The following is a 13524-nucleotide window of genomic DNA, read 5'->3' on the forward strand; positions in this document are numbered from 1 at the left end:
GGGACGTTGAAAATAAAGCGATCGCTTGATTTTTTCACGAGCACTTTCACCGACTTTCTCCGACGCGAGGAGTTCGAAAAACTAACTTTTTATCGGCTCTCCTTTCCTTTCATCAACCTTGCACGCTCTCGAAACGTATTCGACGGATCGTTTGTCGGTCATTCGATCGTGAAATCCCTTACATTTGATTTTGAATGATTAATACCGACGAAAAGTGTCCGTAAGTGCAACGTAAATCTTTAGGAATATATCTACAATCAATCAAATTTGGCTGATATTGTCGAAGTAAATTTACGAATTAAATTCCAAATATTTACTTCGCGTTTCAGGTTCCTTTCGTCTACTTTGGCAAACATTCATTTTAAGATATACGTATGTAGGTACATACGTACGTAAATCCGATTCTTAATATCGTATAATTTTGATATTATATTCTTCTGGACGTATCATAATTTAAGGAGAATTTTAATTACGATTCGATTTTTCTTCTATTTAACGAATTCAAGAGCGATAAGAGTTCGACGCTAATTATGACTGCAACCCTTGTATCTTGTAGGTATACGTATCATTATCTCGTGCGAAGTGATGGAAAATTAATTAATGAATTTTCCTAATGCGACATACGGCTTATCGATTCGCATGGAACTATCGTTTCGTCCTCGTCTTTATATTTGAAGAGAAATTACGAACGGTCGCGTTGAAGCCTTTGCGCGAGTTAGAAGCGTGCGCTTGAAACGCAAGTATTCGCGGCGTCCGCCAAGGCGTGCTTTTCTAAAGATAGATATCTAATCCTACGTTTTCGCCGCTTCTAAACTCGTTTCCGTCGTGTGTCCGGGGCTACATTGATAAATAACAAAAATACCTCGATAGTCCGGCCCCTCTCCAGTAAACACGTTGACCTTGCACCCGACTTCTTCGAACTTCTCTCATATTTTACACGTATGCGAAACGACAGGTATATAATATCTAATAAAAATTAGAACGCAGAAATGGGAAACGAATACGAACAAAATGGAATTGTGTCACGACCCTCCTTTTTCTTCGGTTATAAAATCATGTGATTCGATGTATCTACACTCTTTTTGTTTATATATCTCATTTATGTCGGGATTTTGCTGTATAGATATATTTTTTCTTTTTTTCAATAATAATTAATATTAATTTCACGTATCGCCATATAACTTTGAAGTGACACGCTCGTATGTACGTACTTTTAAGTCTTATCACATTTTTTTTACATAAAATTAATTATTAGACCATAAATATTCAAAAGTTATTATTTGTTAAGTATAATTCTATCTACTAATATTACTTATATTACAACTTTTATGTGATATTATTTTTATTTAGACACGAATAAAAAATTGGGTCATGGAGAGTTAAACAAAATCGTGTTCGTTTCAATATGTATAGAGGTCATCTTTTGAATTCTTAAATTTGAATATGTTGAACACTTATGAAATAATTGTAACCTTTCTCGTTTTAATTTTTATTTTTATCCCGCAGAAAAGATAGTTACGTAGATCCAGCAAGTTCTTCGTGAAAGACACGCGATCTCTAACATTACCGTTCCTCGATACGCCACGATGTGTCAACGCTTGAATACTTATTTTTGTAACACTAGAAATAAACCCGTTTTTCTATCACTTTTAAGTTAGTAGTTATATCATGTTATCTTTTTTGACGTCGTATTGGGTCGTCAAAATTGTTTCCCAGATGCATTATTTTCACTTTCTCGGTTTTTTATGACGCGAAGAAATAGTAAAAAAATTATTTTATTGCTGTTACGTTGATATTTTTCTTTCAGTTCTTAACGTGCTTGTAGTGCCACAGTAGCACTCTATCCCTTACGTGCAAGTGGTTTCCGAATTTTAAATGTAGTTTATGTTTAATGTAGTTTAAAGTGACATATGTGGAACAATTTAGTTCTACATTAAATTTTGTAAAAAGATATTATGATAATGTAATTTTTACATTATTTCTGTCTAAATATTTAATAATAGTTAGTATAATATATTTACCAACAAATTTCTATAATATATAAAAAATCCCTTATTGAAGGATTAATTTCACACACGGGCAAACACACACATTGTATGTATATGTATTAAACATTTAGAACATTTTGTTCAATTTGGTAAAAGATATTTGATGTTAAAAAGTATTCTATGATTAATTAATCCTGTAATTAATAGTAAAATTTTTTGCTCGATCGATACGGGAAAGGAAAGAAAATGTAGAGTAGAGGGGTTAAATGGTCCCGCAAGTGCACAGAGTCGCAGAGGGAACAGCGCATCGTCGATAAGCCAATTCATGATCGATCTCGTTCTCGTGGTTCTTCGATACTTGATCGAATTACCTTGCCGTTTCTGCTGCACTTCCGGGATCCTCAGGCCGTCGACGCTACATCATTCCACGACCCTCGCGGGATTGCAGCCGGGATCGGGTTGCTACGCTCGTATTATTCGATTTGAACTGTGTATGCTCGCACGCGCGATGGAGATTACGCGAACAACGTTGTGCTTCGTGAAAGAGATGAGAGATCTTTGAATTCGATCTCTCGTTAATGGGAAATGAGACTAGATATTCTCGTTATTTTTAAATCTTACGAAGATCAACGTTGAATTAATTTACAGGGTATTAAAAAGAAACGTTCTATATTTAAACAGTATTAATTAATTAATTAATTTCAATCTTGATAAAGTTATAAGTGATTTTGAACTTTTGTATTGCAAGTAGCATGCTCCTGTGCACTTGTATTTCTAGATCTATTTATATTATTTTAAGTGTCAAACATATACGACAAATGTCAGCTTTGTATCAAGATTTATTGTTTATTCGATTTATCTTACCTTTAAAATGTTTATATTGAAATATATAAATCGGTCATTTTTTAAAATATATGACTAGATAGTGGATCAATCTGAAAAGCAAAAGAAAGATTCGTTTCATTTGTCAATTTTTTAAAGCAGTCAGAACTAACATTACCCATTGCCGAACACAAATACCAGTAACACGGTTAACTCCGTTTGCACCTTTTCAATATTCAGCATATATATTCTAGCATGAATTTCTTCGTTCATTCGTTCGCTTGCTCGCTCGTTCGTTCGAGAGAAAAAGAGAGAGAGAGAGAGGGGTAGAGAGCAAAGTGTTCGTAATGAGCTCTTTTCCCTTCCTCTGCCAATTAGCGCACACATTTCCCTTTTTAATAATGCAACGGCCTACATAGATGCACGGAATATTCCGTGCAGCCTATAATTACGTGCAATCGTGACTTTTGTAAAGTGTTCTTATTATTTTATTCGTATATACTATATGAACTTAAGATCATAACGATTTCTAATAAAATCGAATCATCGTCACCTTCTTTTTCGAAATTTGTCCAATATCTGTTTTTTTTTAATTCTTTAAATGCACATATTTACTGAATTACAACTTAATATCGTTTAATCTAGTTCAATATGAAAATCGATGTCTAATAATTAAGTTTTTAACTTTCTCATACAAAGAATTATAATAATGTAATTTTTTAATCATTTCTTTTTTTTTTTAATATTTACTTACTTCGTATAATAATTGGCATAACATTTTGTTATAAAAATTTCAAAAAAAGAAAATGATACGTCATGTATTAAAGTGTTCATTCATTATAAAATTTACTTCCAATACATGAATCATCCAGTAGAGTCAATGAACGTTCGAATAATAGTCGTATTTTAAAAAATACGTGTTGATTATCATTAGTCGTTTTTAATGGACCATTAAAGTTGGAGAATGCATGGTGTATGTTCGTGAACTAGACAAATCGAAAAAGTCGAGTAAAAGAAAAAAAAAAAAACAATCGGAAATCGTCGAGATATCAGACCAGTGGTCTGAACTCTTTCTCTCTCGTTTTTCAGAACAGTGCGATAACTCTTCGGAGTGACTTCGACTACCATTTCTCACCCCTGATTTACTTTACCAGGAGACTTTACTTTCGTTGACTTCCGGAAACGAGTTCCGGGAAAAGACCATCTGACGCTCTTTTTGTGTCGTCATTGTAGTCTCGTCACGCTTTTGATGCATCTCATTTTAAGTTTAAGACGATCTATTCTTCTTTTACAGTATACCTATTACCATTTTATACGAACCGTTGATTAAAACTTCACAAGTATTGGAAGGAAGAAAGTATCCAATCACGTTAATCGATTTCACTTTTAAGATAAATGAAACTACACATATATATAGGTACATACGATTGCGTAAGAGAAATTTATTTTTAACTTTGTCCTTGGAAATAATTGAACGTCGAGAGATATAGGGCCATTGTCTATAATCCTCTTGAGGCCCCCTTCTAATATAGCCTCGCTATATTTCCATGGTTCAGAAATGCTGAGGCGTCATGCTCCATTACATCCATCTTCAGAAGCATATTTTTTATACCGCATATCATGTCATTTACAGAACATCTCTCAAATGGACTCGTTTACCTTCGTCTTCCCTCGAAGACACCCCTCGAATTGCGTATAACTCACAAAAATTCACCCGAGAAGAGCCAATTCATACTTGTCGTCGTTGATTTATTTGGAATCTTTATATTTTATTTTCTATTTTTTTCGAGGATATAACATTCACTTTGTTTTCTTTTTTTTTCTATTAGTAATATATTAAAGTTTTATTAAAATATTGCAATGTCTAGTAAAAATTACAACGTTTTAGATAATTATCAGAGAGTAATATCAATTAATTACATCGAATGAAGAGATATCATAAAAAACTAACTCGATCCAAAATATGGGCATAAGCGACGGAACTATCATCGATGACTCTAAAATGAATTCGCTAGTGGCGTAATACCTAATGAAGAACAACTTTCATTGGTTGCCTGGAAATAATTAATTAGCGGCTAATATTATGTTCCCTATTTATTAAAATTTAAAGCCTATATATTGTTATCAAATTATTTTATATAAATTGTATCAGTTAGCAACGTGATACACCAATTGTAATATAAATTACATTAAAACATTGTATGTAAATTAGTATAGTTTCGCGAACGCGGAACATCGCTGATATCGATCGATTTTATTGATCCATTGATTTTGTCTTGCAGTAACGAAGTTTTGTAGCGAGTTTTCGAACAATATGGAATATAAAAATAGTTTACGTTTCTCTTTATCTTTATGACAAAACAGTTTTGTAAATCTCAGTATATCGTTTGGTAAGTCTAATTTTTTTTTTGTGTTAAGAATAATAATATGATTTCTCCTTTGCCGAATGAATCCATTATCGATAATTATATGGTAGGTTATTATTAAAGAGAAATTGAATATTATACATATTTATATATATTGAACAAATACGATAGACCAGTTAAAATAAATCGTACTGTGCATTTCCCATTGATGATATTATCAAAGCTTTGATATTTTAATTTTCCATTGTTTTGTTTTATGTAAATGATTAATTGAATATATACCTATAAATAATTCAAAGTATTTAAAAGTAATATATTATTTCTTATCTTTTGTGTCATTAGACACACTCATTCAACAAATATGAATGATTCAATACGTTCCTTGAAAATTTTAGCATGTGATGTGAAGCAATATATTCGAACGTCATACTCACCTTACGAAATGGTACTGCGTTGCCCCTCAACTTTGACTTTCGACGTCGTTTAATCGAATCGTTAAAGCGTCCAGCTCGGTGTTTAATTTAAACGCGTTTATTTTTACGATTTCATGGTTTTTCTCTTCCTCTTTCTCTCTCCATTTCTTTTTTCCTTTTAGTACGCATAAATTCTTTTTTTATTTACATGGACGAAAACTCGACGACGGTAAATCCGGAAGGAAAATACCAGAAACTGTTTTTCGTTTGAACATATATTTCGGAATTGTTAAAAATCTTTGGTTTTTTATACGACAATATTTTTCTTTTTTATTGACAATATTTTAACACGGATTTGTTATACGAATTATACATTTTCTTGTTTGAAAAAATCGAGTTTTATCAATCTCTTTTCTGGTTGTTATTACGTATTACCAAGGGCTATGTCAAATAGAAATTGTTTGAAAATTGGAAAGAAAATGTTACAAGTGAAGAATAATCTTATTATTCATTGGAAGTAAGATGTGATTCTTTTTAGACTTACAATTAGAAATGAAACATTAAATTAACTCGCCAATATTTAACATATATATTATCTGCTAGAATGCCAGAGATCTATGAAAAAATCTTGTCGAATAGTGACAAGCGGCGCGATAGCGCTTGTTTCAATTCATGTCGAAAAATATCAAAATGGCGTGATAAAGATTATTTCAATACATGTCGACAGAGCACACCGTCAATTGCGCAACACGGCCTTATACTCTGGCACTTTTCGAAATGAAATGTGAACAGCACTATCGTGCTACGTGGCATTCAAACGGTTAAATTAAACATCGATAAAAATACATAAGTTGTATATATGCACTTACATGATCAGAATTGAAAATAAATGTTCCGATGGACTTAGCATTGGTATTTGTCTAACAATAATATATGCTTTCGACATTCGCATTTTAATTAATCGTTGCATTATTAATTCTTGCATGTGTCTAAATCTTGACCGCCCTTTATCCTTAAAACTTTGTGACACATACATAAAAAAGTAGATTTCGAATTGGTCGCAATGCAATTATGATATATTATATTGCACCACTTATTCTTAGACAGAATACATATATATGCACATATATGTATAGCATTTGTGTTCTATCTTACTTATAGTATTTGAGTTCTTACTAATGGTAGTTAATATTATGCGGTTTGTATTATTCCTACAATAATCTGTTTTACGAAGAAGAAGGAAATCACCGAGAAGGGAACATTACATAATATAACACGGTCGTTTCGAGATAGTATTCTCTTTACATAGCACTTGGGGGTGTAATAGTATACGAACTATTTCTTGTTTATCAGAGATACAGTATTATGCTTGATGCCATTAAGAAACGTTATGGTCACTGCAACTATATATATATATATATATATATATATATATATATATATATATATGTCCGACATAACGTGATATGAAACTTTACAATCGTTTCTTATTAATGAATTTTATTTAACATGTTCATTTTTAGTATCAAATTTTTACGATTTCTTTTTTGTCGTTACAGGTACGGTGACATGGTTCCGAAAACGATCGCGGGAAAAATCGTCGGGGGTGTATGCTCCTTGAGCGGTGTCCTAGTGATCGCTTTACCGGTGCCTGTTATCGTCAGTAATTTCAGCAGAATATATCATCAAAATCAACGTGCCGATAAAAGGAAGGCACAGAGGGTGAGTAGAATTTCTTTAACTTTTTATCGATATTGGTCAAGATTGTGATACGAGATACGAACCAAGCACCTCAATAATTTCGTTCTTAAACATTAATAACAGATTTTTATTACAAAAAAAAACAATGTTTATTTTTTTCAAATTTAAAACATAATATAATGATAGATATTCATCCTTATCATTTTATGATACTGTTAAAGAATTAAATCAAAAGTTTATAGAGTAGCTATAAAAAATAAGCGTTGTTTTAAAACAAATTCGCGTTTGATTATTCGTTAAGACTATAATTCAATCATGTAATCTAATCTCGAGCTCGAGACTACTCGAACATTCTTTCACGTTTCACTGTTCGCTGCTTGTCTAAATCCTTTAAGCTCATGTTTGTCGCCTTGTAAACGCGTGTACGTGATTGTGCATAACGTCCACTTGTCTGAGAGTTCAAGTACGTGAACCCTTGAACATATGTATGTAGGTTAATTCCGTCGAGTCTTTTCTAGGAACTGACAAGTACACGTGAAATAACGTCTGGGGGAAAAGACGAGAGAAAAATGTTTTATTATATTACCTAAAAGTTATGTGAATTAGAATACATATATGTATAGAATGTTCGTTTAAAATTTGCATTTTGAGTGTGCATCGACAATAAGAAAGATTTAGATCCATCTGATCCTTCGTTCTATATTTAAAAAGGAGTTTCTTAACGGGTTATATCCATTTTATAAATTTTGAAAAAATCGACTTTTAGATTTTTACATTTTTCTGAAATACGTCGTCTTAATGTAGAATAAAACATCAAGAAGGTTATCGAAGGTGATATGAAAGTAATGAATGTACTGCATTTTGCCATCTGCCTTTTATTTTTTCTGTAATTTTTTATAATGATATCTATTGTTATCATCATGTATCGTCGAATGTTGAAAAGTATAAGTTGGGTCATTCGAAGTAAAACTCCTATAAAAAAACTTTAACATTCGAATGAATTTTTACTGTTGAGTTACTATATAGTATTATATTATTTCTGGTCAGGGTTGAAACTTCTCTTTCGTAGCTTTTTGGCAATTAAGATTCTTTTTATTTCACGAAAAAAAGTGCTTCGTGGTGTGTAGTTTTCAGGTCCGATCATTCACAGCTGGTTCGATATTTTCGTTCTCCTTACTTTTTTACGTTCGTTTCGAAATTGCCTTTGACCGTCGATGGATTCGATGAAAGTTTCATTTTGGTTTCCTCTCTCCCTCTCTCTCTCATTTTCTTTCGTTTCTTCGTTCAATCAGGCGTGCTAACGTTTTGAAAGCTCCTATGAAACTCCCACGATTTATTTCTTATACGTCTACTTGAGAAAGCATAACTTTTCGAGAAGCTAAGAAAGCTATCATGTTGTAGCAGTTTATAATTAGGTATATTTTCGCCCAAAGGAACACCGTCGTTACTATAAAATAGCAGACAATAATGTCTGCATCGAAAGAAAACTTTCGTTAAAAGAAAACAACGCGTCATAAAACGCTTTGAAACTTTTGAGAATTGACTTCGAGATAAACTTTTACTTGTACATATATATAGAGATACTTAAACATGTTTGCAATTCTTCTATAATTATTAACATAAAATATCGAGGATCGAACGATCGACTTGAAAAGTAATAAAGATTGAGTTCGAGAAGAGAAATAGAACTTTCGCCAGTCTTCGTTTCAAGATTGTGCTTGAGAACTTAGAGAGTTATATTTAACATTTGCCTCGTTCGCTCGTTATCGTGCATTATCGTGGTCGCCTCTGAGCAATGCAATATCGCCAACGCTAATGAATAGTACGAGGTTGCAATTTCGAACAGGCCACAAAGACTCCTAAGATCACAGGCGAGGTTTATCAATGAAGCTGCTGCTTCTCCGAAGCTCAAACCAGATCTTTTGAACGTTGTGTGGTATTAAAAGCTTCGGTCTGCTGCCAGTCGTGTTTTATCTTTCACGTGTCCGATCATAATCGGCCTAATCCAGTGTTCGATGGTTCTCAAACTTTTTGATTTCAGAAGCAATTAGTATTCTTCGAAACCAAAGAGAACGACATGAAGTAATTATTTATTTGAAACTGAGAAGAAGAAACGTTTTAAATATTAGCTCGTAAGATCAAACTTCAAAAATTAATCTTTTCTACACTGAATGATCCTTCGATCGAAGCAAAGATCAAACACGTCTAACTCTACATATTAGCAACGTACTATTTGACATCGTTTATCAAACCTCAATAGAGTCTTCATAACATTAAGCTAACGATTGGCTTAAAGTTCACTCTTAAGATACGTCACAGACAGATCATCTGGTTCTCGCAAGTCGTTCCTTCTTAATTCATCTCTTCTTTCTCCCTTTCCCTTCTCCTTTCGGTTTCCTCTTGGATCACGCGTTCACATGAATCCAACGACTGATCTTTGCGAAGATCACGCAGTTTGAGCTCCTCGGTGGAGTTTGCCTTGGCTCGATTCCAACGGCTACTCTCAGTTCATTACCACTATTTCATAGGAGACGAGAGGTTGAAGCAGCTGGACGACTCGGATAGGGATCTCTGGAAGGAAAGTGAGCCACACGGAGTAACGATAATCAGAAGTTCAGAGAATTTCATAAGAAACTAACAAGAGTTGGGAGAAAACTCAAGCTTTCCTTTTATCCACCTCATTTCTGCTTGATCTTCTTTTATCTGTCCTTTCGTATTTCGCGTCAAGAGATTTCTCTCCCTCTTTCTATCTCTATCCGTCTTGCTTTCTTTTCTCTCATCCTTTCTCGTCTCTTTCTCTTCTTTCCACCTCTTTTACACTCGATGGAGGTTTTCGAGAGAGAGACAGAGAGAGAAAGAGAGAAAGAGATAGATAGATAGATAGATAAGGTTTCTCCCAGAAACAAGGCTCGAGCTTCAAGTAATTTCTCTTGGCCAAGAGCCAAGAGGCTGTTTTTATTTCGATGTTTTCTACAATTACGTACGCGAATTGTGGATGAAAAATGAACGATCTCATAGCAAGAAGGTTGGAGTAAGTGGAAAGTGCAATTAATATTCCTACAGTTTAAATGAGGTCAAAAGTGAAAACTTGTCTGTTTTTTCTTTTTTTCTTTTAGCCCACTTCCATTGAATTTTTTCAAGCATTATGCCGTACCGTTCGAATTTCGTACGGAAATATTCTTCTACATCCGTTCAATATTGACGTATCAAAGGTCCAACTGTGGTAGTTATAGTATTTGAATCGAATTACATTTTAAAAGAACCTTAATCTATTCTTCGATGAATTTCGAATTATTTAATGTATTATTAAGCGTCTTGTTCGTCTTTCAATGATAAAAAATGGACGTTCTTAGAATTTGTTGAATACACATATACTTTTTCTTTTCTATTCGACGCGTGAAACGAGCGAGAAAGCTTGTTTCGCCGTTGCGTTTCGGGCAATATCGCAGGATTCTAAAACCTACCTATCGAATCGTCAATTTTCTTTCTTTCTTTCTTTCTTTCTTTCCTTCTTTCTTTTCAACAGTAGAATCTGCAATGCAGATATGGTTATCTACATATGCATGGACACGTTTGTCTCGATTTGTGGTTTCGCGAGCTCGACGGATTCTCTTTCGTCTCTTTTCCAGATTCTGTTCTCACCGCAGCTCCCTATCTCTTCCCTTTCATGTCCCTTTTCTTTTTTCTTCCTTTTTGCTATAACTAAATTATCAGAAGAAAAGACGTAACGAATTTCAAATTTATCGTCAAATCAGAGCGTTAAGAATAATCGAATGTCATTAGCGTAAACTCGTTGACGATGCTTTCGAAAAATAATATCGTAACGCGTTGTCTCGTAAAACATTTACTAGTTAAAAGAATTTTCTTTCGAATAACTTCAAATTCGGAGAGACCTTGCGAAGGGAACTTTCGTCTTTTAGCTTTTTTACGAGAGGGATCCTCGTAAATTTAAAAAATTTCGTTGTCGACTTTGTCAAATATGGTCCGGATTATACTAACGATATTCGTGAGAGGACATTTTCGTTTTGAAGAAAAAGAAATACTACGCGATAAAACACGATGGCTACACACGGTTAACCAACCAAATAATAAATTCTAATTGGAAGTAGCTGACGTTGAATAATAAATGAAGTGGAAAGTGTAGGTAAGAAGAAATTTCGTTCTCCACTAAACGGCCGATAGGAGGATTGTATGGTACAATGGCGTGGTGTTTAAAGGGTAAGATACAAATACAGAAGCGCATATATAGTGGAAACATTTTTGCATTCGAGAAGTTCTCACAAAAAGTCGGAAAGACTGGGTTACCACGGCAAAAACTTTATGGCGAAAACGTTTACTTATATAAGCTCACCTCAAATATTTGTTTACCCTTAGAGCCGAGTTAGCTCACGGAGCACCTGCAAAATCGATTCAAAAGGTCAAACCAGCGGAACGGATATACGGGGGTGCCGCGGAGGAGAAAAAGAAAAAGAAATGAATATATTCGTCGATGTCTTAATTCTATAGGGCAATACGAGTTACTACGCTAACGAAGGAAATTATTTTTTAATTAATTTTGCTACCGCGAATTCAACGATTTTACTGTAACGTGCTAGTAACAAGGTCGAGTCGCTCTCGAGCTGCTCACGCGTTCGAACAATTATGCGAATACTGATATTTCTAAAATAATTATCTTAACATCTAACTTTTTGATCATCAATAATATTTGTACAGACATTCGTTCGAAAAGAAAAAAAAAAAAAAAAGGAAAATGTCGATTTGCGTTCAATCGAAATACGTCGCTGGCTTGTTGGAAGCTGTGACGTTATTAAAAAAATTCAAAGGAAATGATATCCTCCTTTTTTTAGTTCTTGGATTTAAAAGAACAAAGCGAAATATTGGAGAATTAGAAAATCTGACATATCGTATCAATATCAGTGGTCTCGCGGTTTGCTAATGATTTATGTTTTTCGTTATCTCTCGGCTCCTTCAACATTTTCGTCGGTCCTTCTACTCTTACCCTCGTGGCACGTTTATTCTTGGAACGAACCCTCGGCACGGTTGGTCCTCTCTTTACGCTTCTCTTTTTCGCTTTCTCTTTTTTCCATCCCTTAGTCCAACCTTCCAACCCCATCTTTCTTTCTCTCCAACAAACTCAGGCTTTAAGGGTGGAAGGTAGAGTAGTCCCAGAGGCTTTCAGAAAAAAGAGAAAAGAGAAAGAAAAATAACGAGGGAAAGCAGAGTCTCGTCGGTAAAGTTTCTCAGCCGCTTCTTAAACATTTCATTTGTTTGTTTGTTGGTCGTGCTAGCCTCGAGGCATCGACTGTGCACGATGATAAGCACGGAAATCGTAGAGCGTGATGATTAACGTAAAAAGCTCATTGCATGGCCGAAGGGCTTTTAAAAGAGACTCACTTTCTCTCTTTCTCTTTCTCTCTTTGTATCCATCTATCTATATTTCTTTGTCTGTTTATTTCTATCTTTTGTTTTGGATCTAAAAGTGACAAAGAATGGATCTTTAAACAAGTTTACGACAAACTCATGAAAGAAATATATTCGCGTTTTTCGAATCTTTTGTATCTTTCGTGACTATTATTTTTAGCTGGCCTTTTATTTCGTCTTGTTAATTTTACATTCACTGTTAGTGATAAAAATTTAACAAGAAACAAAGTGTAAAGCGTAGAAAAAACGTAAACGAATGACTACACTTAAGACTGTCACGAGGCATATCACGAGTAGCGTTTTAGTCTTATTAATTGCAAGTGTTAGTCATATCTCCTTACATTTTTTAAATAAATCATCCCTTAAGCAATCTGCGAAAGTGTTATTAAAGCTACAAGTACACGAAAGTTGTATGTGCCGCGTATTGCACATCACAATTTTTTTGTCCAAGTAGAACTGGATGAAGATTTTACGGGCGTTTTACACGCTAAACATTGTATAGCATTTGCCAGCTTATTTTGTTTACCGCATGCGACATGCCACAGACTGCATATCGTTGAACTTGTCAGAATGTGTTCCACGCCTGTATAGTCAGTTGCATTAAAATACATAGTTCCTATTCCGGCAAAGAAAACGCAGCGTGCAACGCATGGCATATAAAACGCCCGTGTAGTTCTAGCCTAAGTGTATATAAAATATAGAACATACTAATATTCCTTATTTATAAATCGTAATAAGTAATTCTTTGTCACAATCACAAGCTCTTTTCTATCTTTCTCAGTTCTTTCTTATTTCTCTATCCGAACGTATCTT

General features: G+C 34.0%; 1 protein-coding gene across 8 annotated transcripts in view; it reads left to right on the top strand.

Annotated features, from left to right (window-relative positions):
- The window catches only part of LOC122629811 (potassium voltage-gated channel protein Shal), a 93253-nt gene that overhangs the window by 26122 nt on the left and 53607 nt on the right, over positions 1-13524 (top strand). For all 8 annotated transcript variants that reach the window (XM_043813631.1, XM_043813632.1, XM_043813625.1 and 5 more), the window contains exon 2: positions 7149-7311. In XM_043813631.1, coding sequence (XP_043669566.1) covers positions 7149-7311 — 163 coding nt within the window. The remainder of the gene's footprint in view (positions 1-7148; positions 7312-13524) is intronic.

The sequence above is a fragment of the Vespula pensylvanica genome, chromosome 6, assembly GCF_014466175.1.
Source record: "Vespula pensylvanica isolate Volc-1 chromosome 6, ASM1446617v1, whole genome shotgun sequence".
NCBI classification, from domain to species: domain Eukaryota; kingdom Metazoa; phylum Arthropoda; class Insecta; order Hymenoptera; family Vespidae; genus Vespula; species Vespula pensylvanica.